This window comes from Glossina fuscipes, unplaced genomic scaffold (assembly GCF_014805625.2).
Source record: "Glossina fuscipes isolate IAEA_lab_2018 unplaced genomic scaffold, Yale_Gfus_2 73, whole genome shotgun sequence".
In the NCBI taxonomy this organism is placed as follows: Eukaryota; Metazoa; Arthropoda; class Insecta; order Diptera; family Glossinidae; genus Glossina; species Glossina fuscipes.
Genome location: NW_023998436.1, coordinates 489,085 through 505,625, shown reverse-complemented (window position 1 = coordinate 505,625; position 16,541 = coordinate 489,085). Strand labels below are relative to the sequence as shown.

The window sequence follows — 16,541 nt, the reverse complement described above, 5'->3', positions numbered from 1 at the left end:
CAAAGCAGTTAGGTTAATTTTATAACGATTAACAGAATTCTATTTTTTCTTAGTTTTTATCGGCGATCGCAACTTCCAATTTTCCATTGGCAAATAGCATCTTTAGCAGTATGCTCGCTATCCATGAATCCATACACGTTACGTCTCTCCGTATCTTGATTATCACCGACGCACATCGTGAAACCGTCCTGTTGGAAAACAATTAAGTCGTCGTCAGCAAACTGAAAATCCCAATCATAGTTGTCGGGCTGTCCGTATCCTTGCCAACCACATATAGCAAATTGATGATAGTCCAAGCGATGGTATGGTAGATTGAATTTTACTCCGATTAATTTGACTTTAAAATCGAACGCATTACCATTTGACGGCTCGATAATTTCAGCTTTAATATGACCAGCATCATCAATGTATTTCTTCTCGTGCCACACCCATATAAAACGGTTTTCCGAATCAAGTTTTGCTTGAATAGCCGTGTACATGTATTCTTCGTATGCAACATTCATTAGACAAAAAACCGGTTGGAATAATAGAGTCTTATAAACATGCGGTAATCTAGCAATTGCGCTACTTAATCTCACTTTAAGCGCATTGTCTAAGTCGGCATAGAGAGGATGGTTCAGGATTTTATAAAAATAATAAGCTAGTTTCTTCGGGTATTGCTGATCGATTTTCTGTCTACCTTCGTAAACGCGGAACAGCATGAGTTGAGCTCTTAACATAAGTTCGAAACTTTCCGGTTCATCCGTTTGAAATATTTTCCACAAAATATCAACCAATTTACTCGGTGTTTGGACATTGAAAACTTCATTTAATGCATAGTACAGAATGTCTTCGGTTAATGATATTTCTTGATTTTTCGATAAAGTTTTTACTGCTGAACTGATATCATTACCTTCGCCGGTTAGAGACTTACTTAACGTTTTAGCGTTTTTTTCTTGAATAAAACGACGCACATTATTAGTCAATTGATTTAAATGCCGTGTCTCACTTTGAATTTTGTTATAAAAATCCATAGCCTTATTGGTATCTTCCGATTTTTCATATTCTATGTCGCTCCATAGGTCCGAGTAGCATATTCGTACTTGATCGTTGCAGTCCGCCCCGACCGTACATTTTATAAAATTTATGCAAACTAACAGCAAAGTAACAAAGGCGCGATTGACTCGTGTACTTGTCATAACGACTGCTTTAAATGAGAATTCGGTTTAAAATATAAATAATTCGCCTTAGAGTTAATAAGCTCTAAGTCAGTAATTTGTTATTCTGAGCACTAACGAAATTTCTCAAATACAATTGGAGAGAGCGAAAAACAGCGTTTGATCATGTAAACTGCACTGTATACTAAAACTGAAAGTCAATTTCAGTAAAATGTGTTCATTGAGCTCACCTTTTTCTCTGCCGTAGTTCCTATAGTTCCGTCTCTTAGTTTCGACATGCTTTTGGTCCATGTAAAAAGTAAATAGAACTTGCTGTTTACTGTTTGTGTACATGAAAATTTCGCACAGCTCTTCTTATATTGCTTTAGTGTCGAGAAACGACAGTATATGTCGGCAAGATGTAATCGTACGCATTCATATTTTAACGGAGAAATTTTCATTCTTGACAAGAAAATCGATAACGGGAATGACATTTAGAATAGAATAGAATACAATGGATTGAGTAAAGCTGTGGTATTTGGTATTCTTTCACTTTACTAAGCTGCCATCGTCACAAATATTGAAATAACCAGAATTATCACAAAATGTAATGCAATTATAAGACGTCCCAAAATTATTAGAAGTACTAGTACCAGTTTGTCTCTGATTACAACAAAATCTTACAAGGCACGAAGGCACAAGCTATCCAGACGCGTCGAAAAGTTCCGTCAACAATAAATAACCAATCTTTCTAACCGATTTACAATAACTCTAGCGATCTTAAGTGATAAAATTTTTATGGAAACAAAAAAACGGAATTCTTAAAATATATGTTCAAACTCTCTTTTCGATCGTTTCTGTTGCTAAAAAGACGCTCGAACAGAGGGGCACATCAAAACAAACCGATAAAAGAATTTAAGCCGAATTATTACGTCTCTCAAGGAAGCACTTGCAAGACCAATATAACTTGTTTCCTTCTCTGATTCTTATATAATAAGAAACTGAACGCCAATAAGGGAAGTTTTCTTAAGTTTAAGATTCCGAGAAATCTGGCTATACTTAGTAAAATTCTGCTAAAAATGTTTTAAAAAAAATGTCTCTCTCTAGTAGTTTGTTTATAAATTTAATTAAAATTAAATCCTTTTCCAATACTTAGCTAGCTTAAGCTTTCAACTCAAACATACAATGACAATCCTTTCATTGCGTCGTAAAGGGCAATAATAGTCATGATAGAGTATTTATCGCAGGACAAACTTGCGATCTCGTGCTTTATAGCATGAGAAAATTTTCTTAATGATAATCACAACCACAAACCAAAGGAAGTAAATCACTTTAATATATCACTCTATACCAAAACACGATTAGTTTAACGTATTTTTCTTATCATCTTTATTTCATTGTAAAAAAAATGTTATGTATTTTTGAACATATACTAAACAAGTAAAAATGTATGCAATGTCCACATATGTTAGCTAGAAAGACTTGACCGAACTTATCTTCAAACATCTTTAACTGTTCTTTGAACCATGGAAGCAGTTAAGTTAATTTTATAAGGATTAAAAAGTATTCTATTTTTTTCTTAGTTGTTATCGGCGATCGCAACTTCCAATTTTCCATTGGCAGATAGCATCTTTAGCAGTATGCTCGTTATCCATAAATCCATACACGTTACGTCTCTCGGTATCTTGATTATCACCTATGCACATTGTGAAACCGTCTTGTTCAAAAACGATTACGTCGTTTTCAACTACTTGAAAATCCCAATCATAGTTCTCGGGCTCTCCTAATCCTTGCCAGCCGGCTATAGCAAACTGATGATAGTCCAAGCGATGATATGGTAAATTGAATCTTACTCCGGTTAATTTGACTTTAAAATCAAACGCATTACCATTTGGTGGCTCGATAATCTCAGCTTTAATGTGTCCAGAATCGTCGATGAAATCCTTCTCATACCACACCCAAAGGAAACGGTTTTGCGAATCAAGTTTTGCCTCAAGAGCCGTGTAAATGTATTCATTGTGTGCGACGCTCATTAAGCAAAAGAGCGGTTGGAATAATAGAGCTCTATAAGCAAGTGGCAGCCTGGCAAGAGCTTTCCCTAATCTTTGTTTAAGCGCTTTTTCTAAGCCGGCATAGAGTGGATGCTTTAGGATTTTATAGAAATAATAAGCTATTTTCTTCGGGTATTGCTGATCGATTTTTCTTCTATCTTCATGAACGCGGAACAACATCAGTTGAGTTCTTACCATAAGTTCGAAACTTTCCGGTTCATTCCCTTCAAATATTTTCCATACCAGATCAACCAGTTTACTCGGTGTTTGGGCATTGAAAACTTCATTTATCGCATCGTATAGAATGTCCTCGGTTAGTGATATCTCCTGATTTTTCGATAAAGTTTTTACTGCTGAACTGATGTCATTACCTTCTCCAGTTAGTGACTTACTCAACATCTCAGCGTTTTTTTGTTGAATAAAACGTCGCACATTATTACTCAACTGGCTTAAATGTTGTATCTCACTTTCAATTTCTTTATAAAAATCCATAGCTTTACTGGTATCTTCTAATTTTTCATATCGTATGTCGCTCCATACGTCCGAGTAACACGTTCGTAAATGATCATTGCAGTCGGCGCTGATCGTACATTTTATAAAATTTATGCAAACAACGAAAAAAAGGGAAGCGCGATTAACTCGTACACTTCTCATGGCGACTGCTTTCAATGAAGGTTCGGTATAAAATAATAATTCTTACAATTAATTGCTAAGCTGTAAGTAAATAATTTCTTTATTCTTAGTGGTAATGAATTTTCTCACATACATTCACAGAGAGTGAGAAAGATCGTTTGATCATATAAAGTACACTGCATACTAGAACTAAAAATTAATTTCGGCGAAATTTCTTCATTGAGTCAATTTTTTTCTCTGTCTTAATTCTGATTGTTTTATATTTGCAATGCATCGAATTTTTAATTTCGCTGCTACTTTTGGTTTTTACTTTTGGCCTCAATATGAAGTCAGAGAATTTAGTTATCTATTTCTTGTGTATGTCATATAATTTTTAATCACTTGTAACAGCGCCGGGAAACAAGACTTTGTGTCGATTGGCCGTAGTCATACGCATTCTCCATAATAATGGAGAAGACTTCGGTCTTCAGAAGAGGATCGGTTCGACGAGAGCAAGGCCTCTTACAAGCCTCTTAGAAGGCATGTAGATGATAGAAAGCAATGAATTTAGAAATGCTCTTTAGTTAGTATGTCAATCCATCTAATAAGATCGGGGACCTCGAGGGCCGTTCTTATTATCGCATTGAAAGCTTGCAGTTGTGCGCTAAAGCTCTCTCACCGTAACATTGAAATAACTAGAGTTCTCGCGAAGCATAATGCTATCAGCCGGCGTCGAGCTTACCTGGTACCAGTTTGTCTCTGCTTGCATTCAGAATATTAATACTCCGTACGGATTCACCCAAGAACTTCCCAGATACAACAGTAAATATTGTGCTACTCTAATTCATCAATAATTCAATAATTCAATAATTACTGATTTCTATGGTAATAGGATTATAAACTGAAAAATAGAATTCTCAGAATATATATGCCTCTCGAGATGTTCTCCATAGTAAAACTCTCTCTATGGGAAAACTTGCGAACAGAAGACATTACGTTATACCTTATACCACTTTTTGTTACAAGTACATGTTAAGTTTGTGCTGGCGTATCTAACCCCCAGAAAGACTTGAGATAGCTCTAAGCTTATCTGACCATTTGTCCGACTGTCCATAGGATTTTCTTGTGGTCACCCATTGTGCGAGCAGCAATTTTTAAAATATTTTAACTTATTGCTCTGATTGGTTTTGGTCCAAGGATAAACGCCATTGGAAATTGTTCGAATCAGTAAACTTTCGCAACTTTTTCATACAACACCTTATTTCGAAAAATCGTTACTTGAATAACCGTAGGGTATTTTTGGTTGTTTTAATAAAAGAGAATGAAAGCTGAGAGAGAAACAAAGGTGCGCTCAATGTAATGTCAATAAATGCTGATTTCACTGAAACTGAACATCAATTCAAGTATGAAGTGTTGTTTACTTTATCAAGCTTTCTCTCGTGCTCTCTCTAATTGCATTTCAAAATAATGCACTCGGCATTACGAATAAGGAAATTATTTACTTATAATTTATAAATTACAAGATTTACTACCTTATAGTGAGCTTTTATTGAAAGCAGTTGTCATGAGCATCATATGAGTCAACCGCGCCTTTCTTACTCTCGTAGTTTCCATAAATTTTTTAAGATATACGGTTAGCGGTGAGTGTAACGATCAAATGCGAACGGAATAGAGTGACAACGTCACAGAATGCCGATAACGCTATAGATTTTTACAAATAAATCGAAAATGGGATACAGGATTTAGCTCTCAAACTGACGAATGTAACGAATTCAGTTCAGTAGTGAAAAGTTTATCGAAAAATCGACAAACGTCACTGACCGAGGGCACTCTATACGAGACAATAAGTGAAGTTTTAATTGATCAAACACCTACTAGACTGGTTGATCTTGTGTGGGAATTACTTCAAGCGGATGAACCGGAAGGTTTCGAACTTTTGGCGAGAGCTACACTGTTGCTCTTTCGCGTGTATGAAAAGAAAAAAGAAATCGAACAGCATTACCCGAAAAAACTATCTTATTATATATACAAAATCCTGAGCATTCACTCTATACAGACTTAGACAAAGCAAAATTAGATAAATCAGTTGCCAGATTGCCGGATAGCTATAACGATCTATTATTCGAAAGCCCGAGCTGTCTAAAGAACTCCGCCTGCGACGACGCCATTTATTCTCAGATTATCGAAACGTCATCAAACAGTAATAGGTCCGATAATAAGGTCAAACCGCCGGCAATCAGCTTCAATATACAGTCTAATCATTTGCATTTAAAATAATTTACTGGGACACCAGACAACTATGACTGGGATTTCCAATTCGTAGTTAAAAGCCGTAATTGTTTTTTAACAAGACGGGTTTCATATTGTGTATGGGTGAAAATCCCAATTCCCAAGCACATGACGTATATGAATTTATAGATGAGCAGCAGCCTGCTGAAGACGCTATATGTCAATAGAAAATTGGAAATTTCGATTGCCGATAAAAAGCAAGAACAAAAAAAAAGTATTCAATCAGTACAATTATTTTTATATATTTATTTATATATATATATACATTTACATTGCTATCACGTTTCGAAGAATTCGTTGAAAATAACAGGTTGACTGACTTGAGTTGGAAAAACGAGATTAGCGATACCGCGAAGCATCTCTAAATAAGAAGATATATATATATATACTAGCAGTATATATTAACTAATATATATTAACAATAATATATATAAATATTCAACTAAGTACATTGACAGATCCATTATTTTATTTCACTTGAACGATAATATCACGTTATGAGCACTAAACATAAATACACTTTGTTGAAATTATATAAAACGACTAAAACGTGTATAGTGAACTACGGGCTTAGGTTAAATACCCTATACTACCCTTTATATTATTTTTATAGCGACTTTTCAAAAAAACCGGAAAGCACTCGCAAAACTCATTCGATGCGAACCATTTCCAATGGATGTCATCCATGGACCAGAATACCTCGGTGTACCAAATTTCATCAAAATTGCAGCGTGTAGCTCGACCACAAACTCACATGGACAGATATGGAACGCACAGACGGAGAGACAGGCTTACAGCCGGTACAATAAAAGGTGGGTCTATCCGCGTGTTACATACGACCGCACTAACTTAATGTACCTTGTACCACAAGCGGTGTAGGATATAAAAAAGTATTGTGCACTTGAAAATAATGTGTTTGGCAATCAAGATTCGAACTCGCATCCCCAGCAACATTGAGATTCTGTTTGGCTTTGCATGCAGGTACGGTAACATGGGTTGAACAACAAACCAGAAAAGGAGACATGAAACTTTTAGTCGCTTTTTCTCTGCATCGATATCATAATTTTTATGAATTTTTATATTCTTGATCCATGACTAAGGATGGAACAGTTTGTTCATTGACTAAGAATCCAGCAGTTAGTTTAACATTTCGACCTCGAATAAGTGTTCTGTACTCTAAATACTAGAGATATACAAACATATAATAAGAGAGAAATTCTATAAACTTTGACACTTTTCAGGTTTATTTTTTAATTTTTCGATACGTGATGATGGCCTCTCAAGAGGGAAAGCAATACAGTTTTGATAAACACGTGCATGCTTTCCTATCGATCTGCTGATGTTTTTAACAACAACGTGAATATAATTTTCCAAATCACAAAACACAGCTCACTCGGAGAGACTGTGCCGCCTTGTCGTCAACGTGGGATCACACACTTGAACTAATGGCAAGCATTTTTTCGTGATCTGTTTGTGATGTCTTTCACGGCAATGCAAAAAAAAGTTTTCCAAACCATATGCGGCAACCCGGTCTACCACTTTGTGCCATTTTACTTCCGTAGCAGAATCGGAGGCGAAAGCAAAATTACATCCGACACCTTTTTCGACCTGCCGGCGTTTTTAAAATTATTATGTCGTACACGAAAGTCCCTTCTTAGCATCCTATATGTCGTCAGCAAGGATTGCGTAACGTGTCGATCTTCTGCGCGCTTTCTGCTCTTCTAGGATCTAGATTTAAAAGCAGCATTGAGTCTTTGAGGCCTTTTTTAACCGGTTTTTTTTTAATAGTCAAACGTGCGATTCGTTAAGATTGTCTCTGTTGTTGTTGATGATATTAACGAGGGTCTGTGTTGCTGCAAGTTATCGTAATGTGATGATTTTTATACCCTTCACGACTTTTGATATGAGGGTATATTATGCATCATTTCTGAATTGATTTCAGCGTGTCTGTCCGTCTGTCCGTGTTAAACTCTTGTGTTTAACCAATATGTCACAACTTTTGATGAAAGTCGATACTCATCTCAAGTTCTTTTGCTCAACCTACAGGTCCCAATTTTGAAGAAGGATTGGTAAAAGTCGATGCACTGATGTGTTTTGGGACCAAGGACGAAGGTTATTAAAAATGGTTCGGATCGGACGACTTTTTCGAACATTTCCCATCCCACCCACCTTGTGTACTGTGCAAAGTCTGTAGGGTGACAGTTGATGGCAGACCATGGTCAACTGTAGTATTTTCACTTTTTTTTTTTTCATTTATATTTCATAATAATTTCATTTTTTATGAAAGTTTCATGATCCCGCTGGCTAAGCTGGGAATCAAGTGCGTTGTCAGAATTTGATTAAAATCATTAAATTGTAATTAAATGAAATCAATTAGTCAATCATTATGACAGCCGCTTCATCATAAAGCGATAACCTTCCATCGTATGAAAAATGATTTATTAATACCTTATCAAATGGAGAAATTGCAAAATTAATGAATTAATTTGATAACTTTTAAAGCGAAGTGCAGGTCCGTATGCGTAACGTACGAGCTCCGCTTCTTCTTCTATTTGACAATACTATCGCTATTTAATTGATTACAAAAAAAAAAACTTATATACAGCTATAGTAAAAGATTTGTTTATACAAAATTTCGATGGCTACGTGACTTTATTCATGCTTCGATTAATTGAATAGAGGGAACACAACAACTACTACCTGGCGTATAACCAACGTTATAGAAAATAAAAAATCAACTTCTTGCTAATTGTAAGTGGGTCAGTGAAAGTTTCGAAAGCCATTTTCAAATCGATTATGCTATAAAGCATCGATATTTTTAGTCGCATTTGCTTTCCTGGTTGAGTTTTGTGCTGTTTGGTGCATAGCCCCTATTAGCTTTGGTGAGTGACAGTGAATTACAAATTTTGAAAAGGCGGATAGGAATAAATTTTGAAATACTCTCTCCACATAACATAACATAAAACGAAACACAAGGTGGACTTAAAATAAAGCCTGGAATTGCCCTTTGCATTACGCTTCGAGAATGGGATATTGGGCAAAGGTCACTTCAAATCCTTTCAAGTGAATGAAATATCTCCCTAAAGCCAAAATCCACCAATAACTTTTAAAGTATAGTTTACCACACTGAGGACTTGGATATGCTTTTAAATGAACAGAAACTATTTCTAAAGACATCTATAGGCATTAGACTTCCTAAACGGCACCACTTCACACAGCCACTCCTTTTGAAAGGCGGTGGGTGGAGGGAGAGATATTTAGAAGACTTGAGCCAATTATTGCCTTCAATAAAGAGAAATTTTTTTCTAAAAGATATACAATGAACTCTTCGTTTAAGCGACTCTTGATTGACAAATAAGAATCACGACTGGATTTAAATTGCAACATGCCCGGATTTAAATTGCAGTGCGATAGTCGACCAAACTTCAAATACGTTTCAGGTGTAACCAAACTATGGTGAATGTTCTGTTAATAAAGACATAAACTCTAGTGTGCGGGCGTATATCTCATACGCTATGATAACGACGTACCCTTCTGATCCAATTTCTTGCAGATCATCACCGTGTCGGATCATATTAGAAAAAATAAAGAAAATAAACTTGTAAAACTAACCATATTCGGCTCTAGGCCAAAAGGTGTCAGTGTATCAAATTTCATCAGAATATTCCAAAAATTGCGAGTTGCAAGTACAAGAAAACGAAATGGACAGACCGACGAACAGGCTTAAGTGGATTCAGAAAATCGTTGTGAATCGTTAGGTATAATAAAATCAATAATTGCGACCTGCACATACAAGAAAAGAAAATGGACAGACGGAGAGACAGGCTTGAATAGATTTATAAAATCGTTTTGAATCACGACTTAATATACCATGTCGTACCATCAGTCGTATAAGGTACAAAAAAACATGTAATCTTTCAAAAATTTAAAGAGATTCTGGAAAGGCAGTTGACTCAGGACTCATGTTGATGAAGACAACTTTATATAATAAAGGCTTCAGCTAAAAAAATGACTACTTGCTATTTTGAGGTAAGTGAGAAGGTTTTTTTTTTTCTTTTGATATCAAGTGACTAATTATAATCAAAAAATATAGAAATCGTTCTATTCGCGACTATAATGCATTTCGTTTTTCTAAAGATCATAAAAAATTGTATGCTTGCACAAGCGAAATAGTTTTGATGAATGAATGAATGCTGATAAGCAATAGCAAGAAGATTTCGAAAAAGAAATTTAAATAAATTACAAAGTATTTTCTAGTCATCTATCTACAGTTGAAAGAAAAATAGAAGAAGAAATATTTTAAATAACGTTAGCGGAAGTGCGTAAAACGCCCCAACATATCTGTCAATTGAAATGATTGACAAGCATGTCAAGCTTTTAAACATTTCGCTAACATCTTTCTACACATGTATAAACACATGTTTATGACGCGATCCAGACATATGTATATATATATATATATATATATAATAAGTACGCATTCCATCCACTCAGTTTGAGTTTATTCAGTAAAAGAACTTAAATAAATTTACGAGCTCGCCAATGGTTGCATAACATGCTTCATTAGATCAGATTGTTTTTATCAATTCTTTTCTCTCCACCTATGAAAGCAAGAAAGTAAAGGAAGTAAATTCATTCTAATGGTTACGTACGACTCAAACCAACCTAAACATATTGTATGTTAGTTACATCTCTGGCTTCGGTATTGATGCTGCTGCCGGTTACGCATTTACAAATATATGAACATATTCAGGCGAGCGCTTGTGCATGCGTGGTTGTGTATATAGTTGATTTGAAAGATTTGCATTTAATCCAATTAAATATTCATAAAAGGCAAATGGCTCAGCATGAAGCGCCAAACTCTGCTGTTATATGAATAATAGCACAAGTTAATGCCAACCCACAGATGGGCATTCACTGCCCATAGATCAGATTGTGCGTATGCTTATCTTCTTATATATGCGTATATACGAGGTATGTTTTAAAAAAAAAAAGTGACTTTTCAAATTTCTTGGCTTACATACATGCAATTTTCGAATTTTTATACCCTACACTAACTATGGCGTGTGTTAAATTGATGCGGATGTATGTAACAACCAGAAGAACTTCACATAGATTCACTTTTTATTATGTGCATCGATTTAAAATCACTTTCTGGCATCTAAGAATAGATCTGTTTGTCTGTCCGTCTTTCTGTCGTATCCTTTAGAGTTCAACATATAGGGCACAATTTTTGAAATATTTCCACACTGACTGAGTTTAGTACACTGATGTATTTTGGCCCAAGGACGAATGCCATTCAAAATGGTTCGGATTAGTATACTTTTCCAACCTCTTCATATAACGCCTTATGTCAGAAAGTCGTTACATGAATAACTGTAGGATGTTCTTCCTTGCTCCAATGAATGAAAATTGGGAGAGAAACAAAAATGAGCTCAATGTAATGCCAATAAGCAAATTTCACTGGAACTGAGGATTTTTATACCCAAACTTTGTTTATCTTCTTTAATTACACCCTCCACTACTTGTGGCAGAAGATGTATTAAGTTCTTGCGGACGTACGTAATATTTAGGAGAACTTGGGGTTTTTATTATATCAGTCGAATCAGAATCAAAGTGAAAACCGATCGAAAGTTGTGTGTCCATCCCATGTCTGTCCATTTGTTTTTCTGTTTAAACTACGGGTTATAATTTTGCAAATATTTTGATAAAAATTAATTACCTTTACATGCTTTGACCGAAGAGCAAATGTATTGTCAGAAAATGTAAATCCTTATACGCCAAAAAGTCTAATTGTTGGGGTTCTACGATGAAAATTTGTTCAAGACATTAATTTGGCATAAAAATTAAGTGGACAAAATTTGAAGTGCCTGAGTCTATATCTTCTTCATTCTTCTTCATTCTATATAAGATTTCTGATGGAAAAGTTTAAATTTTTAATATTTTATGATGGAAAGTTGGTCCACACTAACAAATTAACAAAAAAAAAAAAAAAAATTGGCACGCAATTTAGTGCACATAGGTCTATTTTCTAGGGCCCAACACATATAAGAGTTTTAATGAGAAGCAAGACCTCATATGAGGAGAAAGTATAGTTTGCAGTTTTCTAAAACGGAAACTGAAATATAATAAAATTTTTGGGAAGTAAATTAAGTTGGCTAAATTTGGACCACGTCATGTGATGTCGTGGCCATTCTCCAGTTTTCAAACTTTCATGAAAAATATAATTTTGCATGAAAATAATGTGTTATTTTCTTTGTACCATTACTGAAAAGAGCGAACAACACGACAAGAAAAATTTATGCAAAATAATTAATGATCAGCCTTGATCGACTTTAATATTCTTACCTGTTTTTTTATTATGTTGGTACATATGTTGTCAACATATGTTGACATTATTAGCTATTTGGGCTTTTTTAGTTGGTTTTTGCCAGATATAACGATTAGACCTGTGTTGGTGTGGTTGATGGTATCGTGCTTTCGAAAAAAATGGATCCAAGAATTTGCATTAAATTTTTACCTTGTGGTACTTTAACAACTGATAAAAACGATAAAGCAGGAAATTGTAATGAAGAAACGTCGAATAACTTTTAAAGAAAGAAAAAGTTGCTTAGGATTTCGGTATATCGGTTGATCCATATCATCTAATTTTTTGCGGAGGTTTTGGAAACGTGTGGCGGCGAAGCTTTTTGCGAAAGTGGTACATTTTGGACAAAGGAATCTTCGTATGAGCGTCATTCAGGAGCGGTTGAAAGATGTCAACGATGATCCAGATTTGTTCAAAAGGGTCATAACTGGTGACGTAATATGAGTATATGATAATGATGTCGAGACCAAAGTGCATTCAAGCCAATGAAAGCACTCAGAAGAGCCAACAACGGAAAAAGCACATCAAGTTCTGCCAAATGTGAAGGCTTCACCCACTGTCTTTTTCCATTACAATGGTGTAGTTTATTGCTAGTTCTTGCCCGACGTTCGTACGGTCAATGAGGAATATTAGCTTATAGCTCTGCACGGTATTGGCGAAGCAATACGAAAACAAAGCTTCAAATTGTGAAGCACGTTGCCCGTAGAGCATCGTAATGATGCCTCAGCCTTCGTATTTACCCGACTTGGATCCCGGCGAATTTTTCCTGTTCCCGAAACTGAAAAGACCAATGAAAGATAGGAATTTTGCCGCAATTAGGGAGATAAAGGCCGCATCCCTGAAAGAACTAAACGATACCAAGAAGTGCATTTCAAAAGTGCTTCGAGGATTAGAAGAAACCCTGCCGGAAGTTTATTTTTTAAAAAGGAAATTACTTTGAATGGGACGAAATAGATACTGAAAACCAAATCAACGGTCACCTTCCTTTTTTTTCTTTTAAACACACCTCGTATGTAAATAAAAACATATCAATACGATCGTACAAGCGTACACACACCGTCAGTTTATATTAGATATATCGAGATATTTATTACATATGTAAGTACGCAATAGCGTTAGCGTTACCTGTATCGAAGCAAATAGAAATTTTTCTTCTTTTTTTTTTTTTTTTTTTTTTTTGTTTAAGAAAGGATGTATACGTATATGCATATATATGCTATGCGTTCATATAAGAATTTTCATTCGTAACCCATCATGTACTAAACCGATGATTACAAAGATATGTGGCATTTGGTCATTCGGTTTCATGTGTAAGTGGTGAAACGAATCGTTGACATTTCCGACATATACACTTGATTGAAATGTGGTTAATTGAATTCACTAATAATATACATATGTATATAAATTTATATATAAATATAGTTATACATACATGTATAGGTGGATTCACATCTATATATACATCATGAATTTCATATGCGTGAATGAATGTGTCCGGGCGCGAATGTGCGCTTGCATGAGTATACGCGTATGTATGCATGTGTTATGAAACACAGCTTAACTCATCATGAATCGCCACCTCCTTAATAAACCGAACTGATGCTGATCTTGCCATTGCCATTGCCATTGCAAATAAATGTTATGTGTTTGTGTGCGACGGATTCATTTGAATAAACAATATTTCTTTCTTTCAATATATGTAACAATAATAACAATAGCCACAACAACAACAACAATAACTGTAACAATTATATTAGTATAACCGTATAACTGTCCCTGAGTGTATTTACTTGCTTACCATACAGTACAGTTATGACCTGAATACTGAACAAAAAAAAAAAAAAAAGAAAAATAAAAGAAATATATATAGCATTGAATTGTAGATCTGCCAACATGCGCTAATATCACATTCTTAAGACTTTTCAGCTGTTGACAAGAATCGAGAAATGATTTAAAGCCTTTGCGTTTCGAATTTGAAAAGAATAAAATGATAAAATAAAAGGAGACAAGTACATGCATATCTACTTAAGTACTGAGATATTAGAATCAAAATATTGGAAAATGTCAACTAAACTATTGTTGCATTCATTTGATCGAGTTCTGCTTATACAAGTTTACATATATTTGCGTAAAATATTTAGAAAAAAACTGAAACTCGTCTCGGACAATAATTTATCACGCCTAAGGGCGTTAGTCTTGCTCTCCTTCTGGTAGTAGTCTCCGTAGCCATGTTGTTCCGTTGGAGGAAGAAGGATTAGTGAACCTCGTTTCTGACAATAAGCTACCACGCAGAGGACACTACTTAAGCTATGTGTCTAAGCTTTCGCTCAGGGATCGCTTAGCCTTGCCCTCTTTCTGCCTCCTATCTTCTGTACATGTAGACACGCCGGCTCGCTGGGACCAGAAGGATTAGTAAACCCCATCTCTGACAATAAGTTATCGCACAGAGAGCATTACTCTTGCCCTCTTTCTATGTCCTATCACCCACACACGTAGATACGCCGTTCTGCTCGGGCAAGAAATGTCATAATTAAACCCCGAGAGAAGCTATAAAAGTTTTATAAGTTGTGCTGAACTATGTTATTTTTAGAAAGGGCTATCTACTGCTAAGGTATGACTTAAGGCTAAGATGAAGTTATATAAACTGAAGGGCTTTCGATATATTTAGGATCTTGCGTTTTCTTCTTTATTTGAAAAAATTATTTCCTTATCTTACACTTGGAATGTATGGAACCCGGTGCAACATGATGATGTAAGCTCAAGAAAGTGCGGAATATCGCGTCCAATCCGCCTGATCACACAAAATATCACGACTTGTCTTGTTACTAAAACTTAGACTGTGGCTTTACATGGTGCGGATACGTGGTTTCGCGTTTTGTTCGACTTATTCGTTCTCGCTGGCCGCTGAAGCACTATAAAGACTGACGGACAGGCACTTCACTGTATAGACAAAAAGTTTTTATATGATATCTTTGTACCGTTAAATGGTAAATTCTATGGCAGGTAGGAAAAGGAAGCTTTTTCCATTCAAAATCGAAAAGAGTTTATTTATGGATTTCCACCATAACAGTCATCCAAATAAAGTTTTGCATGAATTGTTTAAAAAACGATTTAGCTTAAAAAAAAGTTAAAAAAAAGTGTCATTTTAATTCGCGATTTCGCTCGATACCTTAAAATAATACAAAAAAAAAGGTAGAATAATTTACTGAACCGATCGGTAAAATAACACGTTCTACGAAGAGGTCGAAAAAGTATTGCTACCTGTTGGTTGAATGCAAAAAGACAAGACAGAAAGACGGATAGACGAGCTTAGTTCTACTCTTAGATATCAGAAAGTAATTCTAAATCGATGGACGTAACAAGAGATGGGTCTACCTTAAAGTCTCCTGGATGTTATGTACCTTGCATCACGATAGAATATAATCTTTATGGTTGAACTAGTTTGGGACTGCTTGCCTTAGTTTGGGACTGGTCTTAATGAAAGACATCTTAACTAATAGATTCGATATAATGATGCCACATATTTCCCTTATGGTTCATCCTAAGTTACAATAACGGATTACAAAGTCCACTGGCTCTAGTTATTTACCAGGAAACCGAGCAAATCTATTAGAATACTCTAAGAAGATCAATTTTTAAATGCATTATCTTTCATCCGATAGATCGATAGTAAGGAAACATTATTGCAATGACAAAGAAAAAGTCTTAGCTTAGCTATAAAATTTCTGAGTATAATATCTTATGCACTTTTTAAACTTAAGCCAAGTCAAGTTTGACCAAGTTGAACCTAATACGCTTCACCTCGCATTTATACATATAAATATAACTTTGCATGCTTGCGTAAGCACAACGCTTGCAAAACTTTAAAGTTAAATTTATGTCGTTAATCTTAGAGTGTGGATTGCATTAAATATGGTATAGAACTTGTGTCTATTCTCTTCTTTTTTTTTAAGCATTTGTAAAAGTCGGTATTTATTTAAGAGATTGCGTATGCGTATGTGTGTGTGTGTGTATGCTTACTTGAGAGTACCTTGATCATCTGCACCATCGGAATCATAAATAATAGAAGATTAAAAATTTATGAAT

At 35.2% G+C, this 16,541-nt stretch overlaps 2 protein-coding genes across 2 annotated transcripts; both read right to left on the bottom strand.

Moving 5' to 3' along the window:
• Positions 1 to 56: 56 nt before the first annotated feature.
• LOC119638086 lies at positions 57 to 1,178 on the bottom strand. The gene has a single exon (XM_038034711.1). It carries the CDS (start codon positions 1,176 to 1,178, stop codon positions 57 to 59), a length of 1,122 nt encoding a protein of 373 aa, XP_037890639.1.
• A 1,385-nt stretch (positions 1,179 to 2,563) lies between these two features.
• On the bottom strand, positions 2,564 to 3,872 carry LOC119638127. Its single transcript, XM_038034757.1, has one exon. It carries the CDS (start codon positions 3,839 to 3,841, stop codon positions 2,723 to 2,725), a length of 1,119 nt encoding a protein of 372 aa, XP_037890685.1. The 5' UTR covers positions 3,842 to 3,872; the 3' UTR covers positions 2,564 to 2,722.
• Between the last annotated feature and the right edge of the window lie 12,669 nt (positions 3,873 to 16,541).